We start from the raw sequence: 17,926 nt of genomic DNA, 5'->3' as shown, positions 1-17,926 counted from the left end.
AAAATAAAACCAAAGGGGCTGCAAAGGAAGCCTTCTGCTGTTTCCCTTCCCTCTTCTTTGGTAGTGAGCTTCTCAGACTGGGGAGGGATTGTGTTAACCTTGGCTGGGAAGATGGGGAAAGGAGTAACCCTTCTGCTTTGTGTTCTTTCAGTTTTGCCATCTCCAGAGAGGGCCGTTTGCTTCTTGCAGATGACATGGGCTTGGGGAAGACTATCCAGGCTATCTGTATTGCTGCATATTACCGAAAGGAGTGGCCGTTGCTGGTGGTAACACCTTCCTCAGTGAGATTTACCTGGGCAGAGGTATTGTATGTTTAAATAGAACTTTTAGGGGCTCATCTGTGGGTTTTTTTGTATGGATTCTATGAGGGATAGCAAAACTGCCATCCAGTTAGAAAAATAAGGGGAAAAATAGGAAGAGATGAGGTTCTCTTATCCCCTGTACTTGCAAGAAGCTGATCATATGACACATGCTTGCCTGAGTCTAATGGATGATCCTCATTCCATGTTCCAGAGAAAGGTTAGGAAAAAAGATCTTTGACAAAATGGCCTTAAGGAAAAATTCCTCTCCGACCCATATATGGTAGTTGGTTTAACCTTGTGCATGTGAACCAGAATCACTGTAGTTAAGCATCTTAATTTCATTAATGCCCAAAACACCATTGGTATCCAAGCAATTGTCTGCTTCTTCTGAAACCTACCAAGATGGGTTCTGTCAGTGTCTCAGCTGCTACAGAATTCCAGATACGGAAATTCTGCTCTGTATGTTCTGCAATTCCCACTGACCTCAGCAAGCGTGGCCAGTGCCTTTTTCAGGGCAAGATTTGACCCATCAGCTTTAATCTACAAAACCCTCAAAATTCTTTATCATCATTTCCCTGCGCTGTTGTGTGGACACCCAGGAGTGATTCAAGGGCCGCGCGCTTGATTAGCAGAGCTGCGCACATCCGGCAGCATGCGTTCAGGTGTTCTTCCCCGCCTGCCGCTTTGCAGCCACGTTGCTCCTGTAGCTGCTCCCGGGACCCTCCTGCTGGCTGTGCAGAGTTGGGGGAGCGGGGTGCTGATGTCAGGGTGTCCCCCACCCACCCCGCTGCCCCTGTACCTCATCTCCACAGAGCAGGGAAGAGGGGACAAGGCTCAGGACTCGGAGCAGGAGAGAGCTGCTGTGGTCTGAGGTCTGAACAAGCCGTCCGGGCAGTGAGTGAGTGCCTTAAAGAGACTTTCCCGGCAGCCAGCTCACACAGTCTCACATTCGCACTCTATCTCTCCGTTTTCCCCTTGCCCGTGTACCCCATCTCTGCAGAGTGGGGGAGGGGAGACAGGGCTCAGGGGCAGGAGAGCATTCAGTGAGCGCCTTAAAGAGACAGTGCACGGCGTCTCTCAGAAACTTCCCCAGCAGCCCACACACACACACACACGTATTGTTGTTGTTACTTCTTGGTACTTCCTGCAATGCACATATATTCTCTGTAATTTTATTTTTTCAAAGTGTGCTATTTTAGTTTTTTGATTAGTCTATGCATTTCATGATTTTTATTTCTCTCTTACACTTAAATTTAATTCTTGGAGTAGTGAGTTCGAAAACACCTAACCTGTCCTGGCTGGAGTAATTATCCCGATGGTAACTTTTAAAAAATTTATATTATATCTAGGTTTTCTGTTTCTACTGGCGGCACACATCCGCACATTACCTCGGTGCACATAATGAAATTTTTTGAGCACATGGATGGAAAAAATTAGAGGGAACATTGGTCAGGACCTGGAGATGGGCGCTCTCAGGGATTGGAAATACACATAATTGAAAGAAAGCAGGGCTGCAGGGCCTGTCCTCAGAGAGCAATTACTGTGCAATTAAACAGCCTGTGCTAGCAAGATGATTTTGAGGCATACTTTTCTTAACTGTGAAATGTTCATTAATGCTGGGAGAAAGTGAAGAGTAGAAGCGCTCATGCCTTTAGGCTAATAAGTTTCATGCCTGACTTGGTGGGGTTCTTTTTTCAGCAGTTCACTGTGCTGATGGCTGTAGAGTAAATTGGTTGGATTTTGTTGTGTGGTGGGACCTTCGTGCCACAACAATTTGTTCTCTTTTTCCCCTGCCATTGGTATAACAAAGCACCGGGCACTCAGCCAAGCTACAGAACACACATCTAGATTTTCACCTGGGTTGTGAATGAGGGAGTAAAATTACTTATATTTGGGATACGGAGGAGGAGGCAGCAGCAGTGGCATCCTTCAGAGGCTGGTGGAGATCTGGGCCAACATTTTAAAAAGTAGCTATTGATTTATCTCAAATTTTGGGTGCCCAGCTTGGAATGTTTTTGGTCCTGATTTTCAGTTGCACTTGCAACTCTAATCCTGTTCTGGATAGGCTCTTATGCTGCACGTGTCACCGGGGTATCTGAGCACCTTCTGGTTGTGTACTAACATGTCACATGTTTTTTGTTCTCTCATCTATTCCTCAAAGGGAGAAGTGTGTGCCGTGGAACGTTTTATTATTGTAGATTTAAAAAAAAACAAAAATCCAGGTAGCTGTGTGTATATGTTAGAGACGGCAAGGTCAAAGAAATTCACCTTGCACTTTGAGTGGAAGGTGGTGAGTTTTGAGGTGGCCCTTTAGATCCTGTGGAAGTTTATTTCATAGTCTCAGACCAGCCCCCTAGAAAGCTCTGTCTGTGGCAAAGATCGCTTCACCCTTTATTATAGAGTGTTTCACTGTGCCAGAGAAGTGCAGTGGTTGACCACGATCTTTATCCCAGAGCTTTAGGCTCTTTTAGGTGGCACTTGGTGGGCTGAGACCTTGAACTTGAGTCGATATTCTATGGGGAAACCAGTGTAAGAACAGGTTTGATATGCTTGCAGAAGCCGGTGTTGCTGTGGAGACTGCTGCAGTGGTCTGTAATAGTTGCAACTTCCAGAGCGCCAAAAGCTTCATGCCCAAATCTGTCACATCACTGTAGTCCAGCTGAGAGGTGACGAAGGCGTAAATAACTGAGGCCAGGTTGGGACAGAGTTTCGTAGCCAACTAGAAATGATAAAAAGGGTTACTCATGGATGCTGCTATGAGAGTGCTCATTGTCTACGAGGAATCTAGGAGCCATCTAAACCACAGATTGAATTAACCAATTGCGTGTTTGTGAACCTTCAACCAAAGGAAACTGCCCTGTGCCTACCATGCTTTCCCCTGCCCATCAGCATTACCCCCGTCTTGCTCGGGTTTAGCTTCAGGCAGCTGCTCTTCATCCGTGGCCTGATCTCATCCAAGCACTAGGCTCTCTTGGTGGTAGTGGTGTGGTTGTATGTGGTGAAGATAGGTAGAACTGTGTGTCATTCTCTTACCGTTGACACTAGAATCCATGTCATCTGCCCAGTTCACACAGTGGTTTTATGTAGCTGTGTAGTAGGACCAGTGAGAGAATTGATCCTTGTGGGACTGCACAGGTGAGGAGTCTAGTGGCGGAGATATGATTTTCCCATTGTTATTCTTTGGCTACATCCCTGCAGGGAGGGCTCAAACCATGTTAGCTCATCGCCCAGACCTCCGCCCTTCTTTCAGGAGAGGCAGCAGTATCTCATGATCAACAGCACTGAATGCTGCAGGGAGACTGAAGTAATTGAAATAGATGGGAACTTTCATTGCTCGGCACCCGAAAAAAAATCTGTCTCAAATTGGCCACCCAGAATCAGTGGCCCCTTTTTGAATATTTATCTGCTGGTTTTCATGACGAAATGTGAGCACAAGTATTTCAGTTGCCACCATAGAGCAGCAGTCAGTGGCTCAGTTAGGCTGGTTCTTAGAAGGGAAAAAAGACCTGGAGAAATTGTGCTTCGTCTGTATCATGGTGCAAAGTTTTATAAACCTTCCTGCGGTGTAAAATATTTTCTGCTTGTAAGTCCCTGGCTTTCACAGCTTCATGTTTACTATTGGTGTGGGTGGAATAACAGTGAATCTCTCTACTAACAGTGGCCATGCTACTCTGTTGCTGCTCTGGCTTTTGGGCACAACTAGGAACCTTGGTAGACAATCACGTTCATTTCTGATTGCAGCCAGAGTTCTTGCTGAGTACGAAGCAAAGGGAAAGTAGGCTTAGATCTTTCTGGTGGAGGGAGTGTGGTGTAGTTCCCAGAGCATGGGACTCCACTTCTGATGCCTGCTCTTCCAGTTACTTGGTGCGTGGTCCTGGGCCAGTCACTTAAACATTATTAGACCCATTCTCAAGTTGGTAAAACTGAAGCACAAACTGGTTATTTCCAAAGATGTGGTTATGAGGTTCCATTATAGCTTGAGAAGGTCTTTGGGATCCTCAGAGGAAAGAAACTAGAGATGTTCAGCATCCTATTAATCACTTCTTCTCCTTTCTCAGGCATTTCATAGGTGGCTTCCCTCCCTGAGCCCAGAGAGCACCAATGTCATACTGACAGGCAAAGACAACCTGTCAGCAAAACTGGTAAACATAATCAGTTTCGACCTCCTCAGCAAGATGGAAAAGCAGCTCAAAGACACTTTCCAAGTTGTCATTATTGTAAGTAGCACCCCTAGTTATTTAAATGGGATTAGGAGGCACATACATGCTGGATTCTCCTGGGTTGTTAACAGGCATTTCTTGTAGTGACTGGACGCTCTACACAGCAGGTTGTATATCCTTATATATTCAACCATGCGTTGGCTCCATGGCAATCTCCAACTGTCACTAGTATATGTAGATATATATGGGGAGGGTTCCTGAAACCTTTTCAGGTAAGGTTTGCTGCTCCCCTGCTCTGTACTACATATCCTCCTCTCCAGCTCCTGAGACCCTGATTCTTCCCTGCTGGATGTGAGCAGCTCTCATTGACTGTAAGGGGAAGATAGTTGTTTCCTGTGGCTGGAGAATAGAGTTCCAGAAATGCTCTGTTGGCAGATCAATGGGATTGTGTTTTGCCCAAAGAATGCCATAGTGAATGTGTTTTGAGGAAGGGCCATGCCTTTGACTAGTTTTCATAGAATTTTACCATTGGTGACATTATCTGCGTATCCAGTAAACCAAAAAAACCCTCTTGAAATAATGTTCAGAGTCTGGTCTAAAGCATCAAAATGCAGCATAGTCAAAATCAAGGTTGACACTACATGCTTCAGTTGGACTGTTTCATTGAAAGTGTGTGTTTTGCTTTTTGTGTGTGTGCAATTTCTGTGATCTCTTTACTTTCATGGATGGCTCTATAGTCTGTAATTTTCAGATACCATAAGGATAACCATTATAGAAAACCCTTAGGTAGACTTCAGCTCTATTCCAGTTAATTAAAATAAATAAGTGTGTGTGTATGTATGTGTGTGTGTGTGTGTGTGTATATATATATATATATATATATATATATATATATGTATGTATGTATGTTTAATGGGACCCTTTTAGAACTCATTGCTTCAAATCCAGCTTAGATCAATAGTAACCAAAAAGTCATTACACTTTGATGTCTGTTATCTTATGTGAAATTAGTTTAGTGTTCTCAGCCTGGTTTCCAGTGAACAAATGTTTCTGTCACAAAAAGCATCATGACTGCTGTTGTTGGCAGTGTCAGCAGAGAGGATGAGAACAGACTGGGTGCTGGAGACTGAACTTTTCTCTCACCTCTGTTGATTTCGCAAGGGTCCAGGCTGAGACATAGTGTCAGGATGGAGGAAACTCACATTGTCACTTCTTGTCTGGGGATAGAGGATCTCTGACTCTAGAGCAATCAGTCCGGTACCTTTCATCTGCACTAAATTGGCAGATATTTTATTCATGCATGTGTGCGTGTGCAGATTCAAATCCTGGATATGTCCTGTGGATCAAAATGGCCCCACTGAGTGTTTAGCCTCCCTGCTTTTTTTCTTCCAGTCCTCCCCTGCTGTCATAATAACATTACCTTATTGCTAACCAGGACTGTGAAAGCTGTGCCTTGCAAGCTAAGTGGTGTATCGTCCTCTCTACGCGTGGCTGCTCACTCATCCACACACGTCAAGATGAGAATGTACCCTTTGAGGGTGCCAATTTCCTCAGCGTCTTTAAGTTCTGCCTAACTACAACAAAGGAAAGGTAGCCTATTCTGCGAGTGATGTCTCTCAGTCGGGAGGTTATTATCCACCTGGAGAGCCCTAACAGCAAAACAGTTGGTTCCTAATTAGATTTCCGTACTTCTGGATGCTTTTCATTAACCCCTTCATTTTAGGGAGGAGGCACTGCATGGGGCTCCCCATGAGTTTTGCATTTAAAGAAAGGACACACAGTAGCAAATGAAGATCAGTGGTGGAAATTCTTTGCCTCTTTTCATTTCTTCTCTCCACTTGCTTGCTTGACTATGATCATTCATGATTCGTGTCTTAATGTTTTTCCCCCGTTCCTGTTAATTTGCAGGCAGTCCTACCCCCTTTATGATGGTATCACATTCAGAATATGATGTTGGCCAGCCCAGAGACTGAAATCTGCCTGGGGATGATAGGCTTGAAGTATTATGCAGCATGGGATGCTGGGAATTTGTTCTTTATCCCAGAGTTGAGCTATGACTCAGGGCTTAGCTCTATTCATTTTCTTGCCTGTTTTTGTTTCAGGATGAATCTCATTTCCTGAAAAACACAAAAACTGCACGATGCCGAGCTGCAATGCCTCTTCTTAAGGTGTGTATTCTGTATGCCAAGCTTTCATCAACTTCCTCCTAGAGACTCCTAGCGGTATTGCTTTTGTGTACCTGACATAGGAACCAACAGCCAAGTTCTGTTACAGGGGCAGGATAAATCCAAGTAACTTCTTTGATCCCAAGGTAGTTCCTTTGGGCTTATACCAGTATAACTAAGAGCAGAATTTGTCCCCAGATCTCAACTGCATGTGTGCATGCACATGACTGGCAGCAGGGTCTAATGGAAAAAGCTCAGGAGCTCCCAATTTCTAATCCCAGTATTACTACTGACTTGCTTTGTGGCCTTGTCTCAGTTTCCCCATCTGGAAAATGGGGATCACAATATTTCATCCCCAGGGTGTAGTAAGAATGTATTAACATCTGTACTGCGTATTTAATGAGGCAAGCACCATGTAAGCACTTAACATTTATTACATGCAATATCTTGGGGCTCTTAAGTACTGCTATACTCCAATATTGTTTATTCTAGGCTCCTTCTTCCCTGGCTTTGTGCTAGGACCCTATGTCCCAACACTGCTTACTTCCCATCTGTTTGTGCAACTGGTGTTTAGAGCAGCCAAAGCTCCATTCTGGTAGAATTTATATAATTGAATGGAGAAGTGGTGGGAACTGACTGGTACAGCCCAAGTTTTTGCTAAACAGGTACATTTGTTCAGAAAGGTTGAGAACTACTACGGTATAGAATACAGATAGATACATGCACACACCAGATTTTTTTAAAAAAAGCCTTTTAACTATTTCAGGTTTTCCTAACGTACCAGGTGTGTAGAACCAAACCTACACTCAGCGTTGCATTCCTGGGGCCTGGTGTCTCATCAATGACAGACCACCGTGCCTGTGGAACAAAGGCACTTCATAGTCTGCAGTAGAGAAGGGGCTCAGTATCTTTCCTATGCACAGTGGTTAGCGGTAGTTGAATTCATCTGTGGGGATAGGAGACCTATGCTGCTTTTTTGCTGATTGTAGTGTTGACTAACCTTGTATTCTGGAGATTCATAATGACATGTTCGCAGGCTGAAGGTTTTTTCTTGTTGTTCTAATTATGCTATTCTCCATGAATATGTAGATGAAAAAAGGTCAAAATCCTGTTTTCCTTTGGTTTTGAGACTTCAATTGGAAGTTGAGCACATGGTGCAATTTTCTGTGCAAACTGCAATGAGTAAACAAGGGCACTTTTCCCGTTGTAGCACTTCTGTGTAAAGGACAACACCAACTCTTGTGTGCACACCCCTCCCCTGTGCTGGTTGGAGCATCAGACTTGCTCAACTGAGTGTGTGAGAGAGAGAGCACGCTTGATTCTCTTACAACTAAAGGAGATTCTCCTTTAGCTCAAGTGACAGGGCCCTGTGCTGTTGGATGGATTCGAGTTCTGTCGCGGCTTACAGTTATGTAGTCCTGGGTGGACTACAGATGTGTTGTGATTTCATCAGATGGTTCAGTTCCCAGTAAAGTGTCTTCTTTCCTATTTTGAACTGTGTGAGGATCAGCTTTCAAAACTTGTATCATGCATCCTGTAAATAAGGTAAAGAACCAAAGATTGGTCTCCTTTTAGAGTGCCCCATGTCCTTTATTAACCTATTGAGAGTTTACAATTTTACACTGATCACACCTATTGGAGAGCTGATATTTCCAAACTTGTAAATTTCAGTCTTTTGAAGGTACATTGATTTTTGTAGTGTTCAACTTTCAACTAAAAATGGTATTAAGCAAGGAAATGGAGGCCAAAATATGGAAAAAAAACTTTATATCCAATGTCCAGGTGAATGCCATTTTGGTAGTTTCAAATCCTGCTGCTTTAATCTTTTGATTTATGGTGCAAATATTAAATATTTTCTCACTTAAAGAAACAAAAAAGTGAGGTAGTCTTTAGTTAAATGTTAATCTTTTTGCAGCTGTAATCCTAATATGCCTCAAATAAGCACCAAAATGGCTAAATATAACAAAACCTCAGGATTCTAAATATTTAAAGTGCTTTGTGATTGTTGGATAAAAGGGTTAGATAAATACACATTTATTATTAAATGTTTTGGGACCTGGGGTGAGGGTCTCGCTTCTGATCCTGCCTGTTTAGGCCATGTGAAAGGATCAGAGCAGTGTGAAGCAGTCTGGTGCAGGAACTGCAGAAGAGGGGTCCTGACACCATCTCACAAGCCCTGGTGTAGGATTTGAATATGGGAATGCTGTGTATTGCAGCCCTGCTGCTGACACTGTGCTGTGGAGGCAATGGGAAGCCCTGGGATGCCGCTATAATTTAGAGAGACCCCCTAGAGCTGTCTGAAGCCTTTGTCTGCTTATAAGTTTTTTGCTGCTTTAACTATGCTGGCATGGTTTAAATCAGCGACCCCCGCAAACCTCAGATTATGGCTACATTTCGAGCTGCGGGGGTGAAAACCAGCTTGAGGAGACATACCTGTACACTACCTCTGATTGAGCTTGTTGCTAAAAATAGAGTTAGTGGCCAGAGGTAGGAGGGGCTAGTTGCCCCCAGCACCTTTCTATAATCTTGGATGAGCATGTGCTCAAGAGAGCTAGCCCATCCCACCACTCTGTTTTTAGCCCACTAGTTCAGAGCTAGCACAGGTATGTCTCAAGCTGGGAATCACCCTCACTCCCAGCTCAAAGTGTAGATGATCCCTTACTTATTCTGTGGGCGTCTTTAGCCCCCTCAGGATCAGGAATACCTAATCTGCCTTTGCTCCCTTGGCTGTGAGTTCCGCACTGTGCCTCTTGGAGAGGCAGCACAGAATCTCATTCTGGGCGTTTAAGCCACTTTCTCGAATAACAAGTAGATGGACATCTTCCAAAGCATGAATGCTTAGATTTCAGCTGATTTATGGGAGAGGGAAAAAACATCTAAGAAATGTGATCTCTGCTTCTTATTTGCTATAAATATTTATATGCCTTTAACCGCTATGGCCAGATTTAAATTGAAATGTTTCTGAGGCTGATAGCGTCCCTTCCATGGGTATTTAATAAGTCCTTTTTAGCGTACTAGAATCTGGTGCTGTAGCTTCCATATTACAGTGGCAAGTAAAATTTAGAAATTTGTTATGGTGGTTTAGACAAAACTGCACAATAATCAGATTAAATAAATAAAGATTTAAGTTTAGTATGAATTTGAAAATTACCTTGCTAGCAACAGGGCTGAATATCTGCTTCTGAAATACTTCGCTGTGGATTTGTTTTAATCTTTAATATCTTGAGGTCATTGATCATTTTTCAGCATAAAGTGGTACTTTTTTCCATATCACTCATCTTTTTCTGCTCTGGTGTAAATGTTGCCATGGAGCTGGCACAGGATAGCGATGTATGGAGTTTTCCACTCTACCCACATATAAAACATGTGACTGAAGTCTCACTGTTGTGGATTGGGAGAAATAATCATTCATATAAACGACTACGTGTCTTGGTCTTCTGTATTGTACATCAGAGTCCTGTAAGACAGATTTTGCTGCTTCTCTATCAAGTGCCGGGGAGGGAAGGGTTTTGTTCCCCACAGTTTGGCTGAAGAAAGGGGGCCTCCTGAGGCTGGGCAGACTGCGTTTTAATATAGTACTTTAAGCAAACAGGATACACAGAATCGTAGGACTGGAAGGGTCATGCACTCATGGCAGGACTAAATATTATGTAGACCATCCCTGACAGGTGTTTGTCTAACTTGCTATTAAAAATCTGCAGCGATGGAGATTCCACAACCTCCACAGGCAGTTTATTCCAGTGCTTAACCACCCTGACAGTTATGAAGTTTTTCCTAATGTCCAACCCTAAACCTCACTTGCTGCAATTTCAGCCCATTGCTTCTTGCCCTCCTTAACCTCTGAGGATAGAACAATTTTTCTCCCTCCTCCTTCTAACAACTTTTTATGTACTTGAAAACTGTTATCATGTCCCCTCTCAATCTTCTCTTTTCCAGACTAAACAAACCCAATTTTTTCAATCTTTCTCATAGGTCATGTTTTCTAGACTTTTAATCATTTTTGTTGCTCTTCTCTGGACTTTCTCCAATTTAGCTACATATTTCCTGAAATGTGGCACCCAGAACTGGACACAATACTCCAGTTGAGGCCTAATCAGCATGCAGTAGAGCAAAAGAATTACTTCTCATGTCCTGCTTACAACATTCCTCTTAATAAATCCCAGAATGATATTTGCTTTTTTTGCAACAATGTTACACTGTTGACTCATATTTAGCTTGTGATCCAGTATGACCCCCTAGATCCCTTTCTGCAGTATTCCTTCCTAAGCAGTCATTTCCCATTTTGTATGTGTGCAACAGATTTGGTCCTTCCTAAGTGGAGTATGTTGCATTGTCCTTATTTAATTTCATCCTATTTACTTCAGACCATTTCTCCAGTTTGTCAAGATCATTTTGATCCTATCCTCCAAAGCACTTGCTCCCAGCTTGGTATCATCCGCAAACTTTATAAGTGTACTCTATTCTATGCCATTATCTAAATCGTTGATGAAGATATTGAACAGAACTGGACCCAGAACTGATACCTGCAGGACCCCACTTGATATTCCCTTCCAGCTTGACTGTGAACTGCTGATAACTACTCTCGGGGAACGGTATGTCAATCAGATATGCACCCACCTTATAGTTGCTCCATCTAGATTGCATTTCCCTAATTTGTTTATGAGAAGGTCATGTGAGACAGTATCAAAAGCCTTACTAAAGTCAAGATATACCACATCTACTGCTTTCTCCCCCCCACCCCCCAATCCACAAGGCTTGTTACCCTGTCAAAGAAAGCTGTTAGGTTGATTCTTGACAAATCCATGCTGACTGTTACTTTTCACCTTATTATCTTCTAGGTATTTGCAAATTGATTGCTTAATTATTTGCTCCATTATCTTTCCCGGTACTGAAGTTAAGCTGACTGGTCTGTAATGCTGCAGGTTTATAGATGGGCACTATATTTGCCCTTTTCCAGTCCTCTGAAATCTCTCCCATCTTCCATGACTTTTCGAAGATAATTGCTAATGGCTCAGATATCTCCTCAATCAGCTCCTTGAGAATTCTAGGATGCTTTTCATCAGGCCTTGGTGACTTGAAGACATGTAACTTGTCTAAGTAATTTTTAACTTGTTCTTTCCCTATTTTAGCCTCTAATCCTACCTCATTTTCACTGTCATTCACTATGTTAGACGTCCAATTGCTACTAACCTTTTTGGTGAAAACTAAAACAAAAAAGTCATGTAGAATTATGCCATTTCCACCTTTTCTGTTATGTTTCTTCCCCGCACTCCTTTGAGTAACAGGCCTACCCTGTCCTTTGTTGTCTTCTTGCTTAGCATGTTTTCTCGTTACCTTTTATGTCTCTAGCTAGTTTAATCTCATTTTGTGTCTTGACCTTTCTAATTTTGTCCCCACATCTTTGCATTATTTGTTTATATTCGTCCTTTGAAATTTGATCTAGTTTCCACTTTTTGTAGGACTCTCTTTTGAGCTTCAGATAATTGAAGATCTCCTGGTTAAGCCAGGGTGGTCTCTGGCCAGACTTACTGTCTTTCCTACGCAGTGGGATAGTTTGCTCTTGTGCCCTTAATAATGTCTCTTTGAAAAACTGCCGGCTCTCTTCAACTGGTTTTCCCCTTAGATTTGCTTCCCAGGGGATCATAGAAGATTAGGGTTGGAGGAGACCTCAGGAGGTCATCTAGTCCAACCCCCGCCTCAAAGCAGGACCAACCCCAACTTAATCATCCCAGCCAAGGCTTTGTCAAGCTGGGTCTTAAAAACCTCTATGGATGGAGATTCCACCACCTCCCTAGGTAACCTATTCCAGTGCTTCACCACCCTCCTAGTGAAATAGTTTTCTCCTAATATCCAACCTAGACCTCCCCCACTGCAACTTGAGACCATTGCTCCTTGTTCTGTCATCTGCCATCACTGAGAACAGCCGAGCTCCATCCTCTTTGGAACCCCCCTTCAGGTAGTTGAAGGGTGCTATCAAATCCCCCCTCACTCATCTCTTCTGCAGACTAAATAAGCCCAGTTCCCACATCCTCTCCTCGTAAATCATGTACTCCAGCCCTCTAATAATTTTCGTTGCCCTCCGCTGGACTCTCTCCAATTTGTCCTCATCCCTTCTGTAGTGGGGGGACCAAAACTGCCAAAACAGGCCCCCATCTTGCAGACATCTGAAAATGTGCACCACTTTACTCACATGAGTGAGATCAGTGAGCCTGTTCATGAGAGTAAAGCTACACATGTGCTCAACTTTGCAGGATCAAGGTTACAAGGGAGGAAGTGGAAGCAGACATCCGTTTTACACCATAGGAATCTTTGGCTAAATACAATTTTTTTAAAGTCTTATTTCTCAGTCTCTAACAGAGTTCTTCACTGATGACACACCGTGATGCTTCTGAAACCCATTCATGCTCCATAGAGACCTTCCCCAATTCCCACTGCCTTGTGATATCACATGCAATTACAGAAGAATAAAGAACATGTAACATTTTGACTTTTGGGAGGAAGTGGAATCGTTTTCAGCAGGGGTCCCCAGGAGAATCCTCCGTGGACGAAGTGGTGGAGTTTCAGTCTGTCCCAGCAGTTTGTTTTCTCTCTGTTGTACATTTCCCCTGTATCTTTATAGTTTTAGACAATTTGATAGTATATGTATTGTTTATCAGTTACAAACCATGAAGAAAGAGGCTGGGGGTGGGCCTATAGGGTATTATGGAAGTCCTGAAGCTACATGTAGCCTGCAACTTCAGTACTCTGTGTGTGCGCTCATTTCAAAAGGAATGTTTAGAAGAGAGAAATAGGTCAGAGTATATTAGCTAGTGCTGAAACTTGAAGGTGATGGAGAGCAAAAAAGCCCTCTTTCCAGTGGAGAACAGCTATCTCCTTTCCCATAGGCATTCTGAATCCATGGGGATAGAATAAATTAAATTAAAAATCATCACACTCCTGTCTGCAGGAACCTTCAGTCTCAGGGGCCGAGAGAGAGAGAACCTTGTTTTGGAATCGCAGAAGACTTTGGCCCTCCAGGCTTATGCTAGATCTTCAGTTCTGGTTTCAAGAGCTTGTGATTCCTCCCCCCCCCCGGTCTTCCCATCCTACCACAGCCAAATTCAACCACTGCCATTAAAAAAAAATTCTCTTTATTTTGGTATCAATTATACGTACTAGGGGGAAAAAAATCACTTGCAGTATTTATATTGGTGGGATTCTGACTTCAGGCTAGTCCTGATACAACCCGGGCACAATCCAGAGAACTGTCTGATTGGAATAGAGAAACCTATTCTCGAAAGCCGCTTCAGCCACTGCCCATATCTTTCCCCTTCAACAAGTCTCATCTCTCTCAAGCGATTCTGTCTTCTGCATTAAAATTGTCATCAGATTCTTCATTTGCGTCAGGATAATATTCTTTATATGTTAATCCGCTCAAGAGGACAGAGTAAGCAAGAACTGGGGACTTCAGTAACTGTACGTCCAACCCCAGCGTTGATGAAGGGAAAAGGTATCAGCCTGTTAGTGTATGGCAGGGCTCATTCTGTGCAATTCATTTAGCACACAGAGAGCCATTGTATGCAAATGAGGCTCTTTGCATGTTCAGTTAGTTCTTCGGGGCATAACCTCCCCCTTTCTGCACTTGGAAGCAGTTGGGTGCTGTGTTTTGACCTCTAAGCTGAGTACCTGGTGCAGGGTGGGAAACACTTCATAAATTAGTCCTGGTGAAGTAACTTTTGGAAATGTTGCCAAACCTATGGAACTCTTCTAATGACGTGTGGGGCATCCTTTGTAAAGTACTTTGAGATCTACAGATCATAAAATATCAGGGTTGGAAGGGACCTCAGGAGGTCATCTAGTCCAGCCTCCTGCTCAAAGCAGGACCAACCCCAACTAAATCATCCCAGCCAGGGCTTTCTCAAGCCTGACCTTAAAAACTTCTAAGGCAGGAGATTCCACCACCTCCCTAGGTAACGCATTCCAGTGTTTCACCACCCTCCTAGTGAAAAAGTTTTTCCTAATATCCAACCTAAACCTCCCCCACTGCAACTTGAGACCATTACTCGTAGTTCTGTCATCTGCTACCACTGAGAACAGTCTAGATCCATCCTCTTTGGAACCCCCTTTCAGGTAGTTGAAAGCAGCTATCAAATCCCCACTCATTCTTCTCTTCCGCAGACTAAACGATGAAAGGCTAGATAAGATCTAGATATTATTATTATAAGCCTTATGACTACCTTCTTGGATAGATAAGGGCTTCAGGACAGGGTGCAGGTTCCCAATGAACAAGGCACCAAGTCTTGCTTCCCTTGCACAGTTTCCCAAGGACAGAGCGACAAGAATAGCAACAGAGTGTGTGGGGAGGAGAATGCCAGTCTGGAAGGTTAGGATCCAGATGCTGAGCGGCGTTTTATCTAAAGCTGTGTCAACCTGGCATGGGCAAGGACCCCCAGCGGGCCAGCCTTTACTTCACCGCGGTCTTCCGGGGATATTTAGTTGGTGGCTCCTTCATGGAGCTGTGAGCGCGGGCATATGGCTGGCACAGTTCATGGATGTCCCAGTGCCTGCCCTTTCTGCAGTGATTAGGAGACCCTGGCCCATGCCTGCCCCCAGTGCGACATGTTGCAGCCCCTCTTTCAGCTCCTTCAGAACCTCCTGCTTAGGGTGTGGTTGCACGTGACCTTGTCAACCTCCTGCTGGCACTGGCCAAGTTGGTCATCCATCAGTCCAGGAGAGGGAAGCTCAACGGAGAGGTTCTCTGTGAGCATGGGGCCTACTTTTGGTTCTCTGGGCAGAGTTCCTCCGGGGTGCGTCCACTGACTCCTTTGTCAGGGGTTCTTTACTTAGTGTCACCAACTGGTACTCTCGTTTTGAACCTTTGACCTCTACTCCTGTCTCTGTTTTATCGTTTGTTGTCCCACTGAATCAGATGTGCTCTGTGCCCCCTCCCTCAATTGAGGTGGCTGGCCTTCTGTTTATTCACTTTATTAAAAACCTGCTTTTTATGTTAGTGAGACTTTTCTGACCTTAGCTGTGACCACATCTCCCGCTCGGATCTGCCTAATAAGGGAAAAAAAAATCCCACTTACTTCGACTTCAGCCTATAAATATCTGACAAAGAACTGCTGAATTAATTTCCGGTATCTAATAAGTGAGCCCTTCTTCCTCCAGACTTGGTCGGCGAGTGAATGAGTCAGTCCAGTGAATAGATTTGGGCGACTGGTAGATCTCGCTGAAATGATAAAAGAATTTCATTTTCTTTTTCATATCAGTGTGAATGAGCTTTCAGTATAGATGTCATTCAAGAATCTCTTTGTATTTTAATGATCCTGCATTAAACATGCAGGAAATTGCAAGGCATGTGTAATTTAACTATTGTCTGTGAAATTATAGCAGTGGAAATTCATAGCTCTCTTGCAATAAGGGGATTAGCTGTTATTGCAGGTAAGAGGGCAAAAGTGCAACTTGAGGATTTTATGTTTATAAAATAGAATTTCTCTTCCCTTTGTGAATCTTTTTATTTTAAAGTACTGACTTTTCCCATTTGATTTATTGCATGCAATTTTCCTGCATGACTGTTGTTTATTAGCTATTAGGTTTTGGCATCTAACAGGCTGTTAATAGAGCCACCAAGATTGGCAGGTTGGCCTCTTCTAGCCCTGAATCAGGCAGTATAATTTGCCTCTTACAGTTTTGTTTTTTGTTTTTTTCAGTCCGAAACTTTTTTTGTCCCCCTGCCTCACTTTTGTGTGTGCAGGACAGAGTATATTTATGGCTTGTTGCGGCATGCTTCTTGCAACAGAATTTATTCTGGAAGCGAGGATGCGCCTTAGAGGTGTGTGAAGCCTTCCTGTGAGATCTGAGGCTGATGGGAATGTTGAGCCCGGGATAAGATTTGAACATGCATGGGGGCGAATGCCAGTTGCCAAAGTGCCGAAATAAAAATAGACTTCCCTTTACCTTTGAAACCAGGGCTGACAGTGCATTGTACTCCCCGCTGTGGAGATCGGAAGCCCTTGTCCTCGGACCATCTTGACATAGCAAAGGCCAGGAGTGTTTTGAAGATGATGCACTCCTTCCTTAGGAGAGTTGAAACAATTGCACTTGACCTTTGTTTTGTGGGTGAGATTTATGGTTCGCAGAAGCTGCTTAAGTGATTTCCTAAACTCTACTTGTGTTTTTATCTGTATAACAATCGTGTTCAATTTTGTTTTTGCAGGCTGCCAAAAGAGTGATCTTGCTGTCGGGAACCCCTGCCGTGTCGCGCCCCGCGGAGCTTTATACGCAGATTGCGGCTGTCAGACCAACCTTCTTCCCTCAGTTCCATTCCTTCGGACTCCGCTACTGTGATGCCAAGAAGGTACTGGAGTGTATTATCTGTGAAATGCTAGCCTAGTGCATGTTCATGTGATCACAAACAGCTGTACAGATCTGGCAGGCTACTTATTTCTTTGCCAAAGTGGAGACCCTCACCCCACTTCTGCTCCTGCTGTGTGTAGCCTCTGCCTGTAATTTTAGGAAGAGTCTCTTCTCTTCCTCACAGCAGTGTTTTGAAAGCTCTCATACTGTGAAGCATTTTGTGCTGCGTGTAAACTGTGTACTTGGGCTGGGGGGAAGCAAAGCTACTCGATTAAAATCTGCCTCAGTGAGACCCTGCCTTAAAAGACCAAAAGGCAAATCAGTCATCACAGCAGTAAGCAAGTCTGATATGAGAGGCTCTGACCCTGTGGCGTCCGATTGTGATGAGCGGCTGCCGGTTTGGGCTGACCATCTGGAAACCAATTTCTAGTCCCATGTATGTTAATGCTAGTTTTTAACAGCCTGAGGAACTTTATGGTTTGAGCACTGGAGCCCTGCTTTTGCAAAGTCCAGAGGCAGGGGAGCAATGGAGACTATAAGCCACCTTTGTGCTCCACCCTTTCCTGATCTTGGGACCGCCTGGCTGGGGCCTGGCATGTATTAGAATAGCCTAAAGGCTGCCTAAATTTATGCCAGCTGCCACTGGCTCCCAAGGGCCATTATAGCAGCTATGGATCAATCAATCACAGCCATGCTGGCGGCCAGGAGGGGTGTGGAGTAGGAGCCGCTACAGCAGCTCTATGCCACTTGCTGTACAAGGGGAATTTTCTGGTGCCTGGATTCATAAGGTTCAGGGCTGCTGTGTGCTGGTGGAGCTGGTCTTTGCAGTAACCTGGTTATTTCTTTGGCTCCTGAGATGGCCAGGCCCTGATGATTTTTTTAATTGGTCTGGTCGGTGCAGAGACGGGGGCCAATGCCACTGCTAAATCCTGAAGCAGAGTAAGAAAGTGAATTGAGTTGA

General features: G+C 43.9%; 1 protein-coding gene across 2 annotated transcripts in view; it reads left to right on the top strand.

Annotated features, from left to right (window-relative positions):
• The window catches only part of SMARCAL1 (SWI/SNF related, matrix associated, actin dependent regulator of chromatin, subfamily a like 1), a 59,450-nt gene that overhangs the window by 16,147 nt on the left and 25,377 nt on the right, over positions 1–17,926 (top strand). For both annotated transcript variants that reach the window (XM_037912173.2, XM_037912172.2), the window contains 4 exons: positions 152–302; positions 4,361–4,519; positions 6,565–6,630; positions 16,826–16,966. In XM_037912173.2, the coding sequence (XP_037768101.1) occupies positions 152–302; positions 4,361–4,519; positions 6,565–6,630; positions 16,826–16,966 (517 nt within the window). The remainder of the gene's footprint in view (positions 1–151; positions 303–4,360; positions 4,520–6,564; positions 6,631–16,825; positions 16,967–17,926) is intronic.

Source organism: Chelonia mydas, chromosome 11 (assembly GCF_015237465.2).
Source record: "Chelonia mydas isolate rCheMyd1 chromosome 11, rCheMyd1.pri.v2, whole genome shotgun sequence".
Taxonomy (NCBI): Eukaryota; Metazoa; Chordata; order Testudines; family Cheloniidae; genus Chelonia; species Chelonia mydas.
The sequence above is the reverse complement of the archived record's forward strand: the minus strand, read 5'-3'. Positions and strand labels throughout refer to the sequence as shown.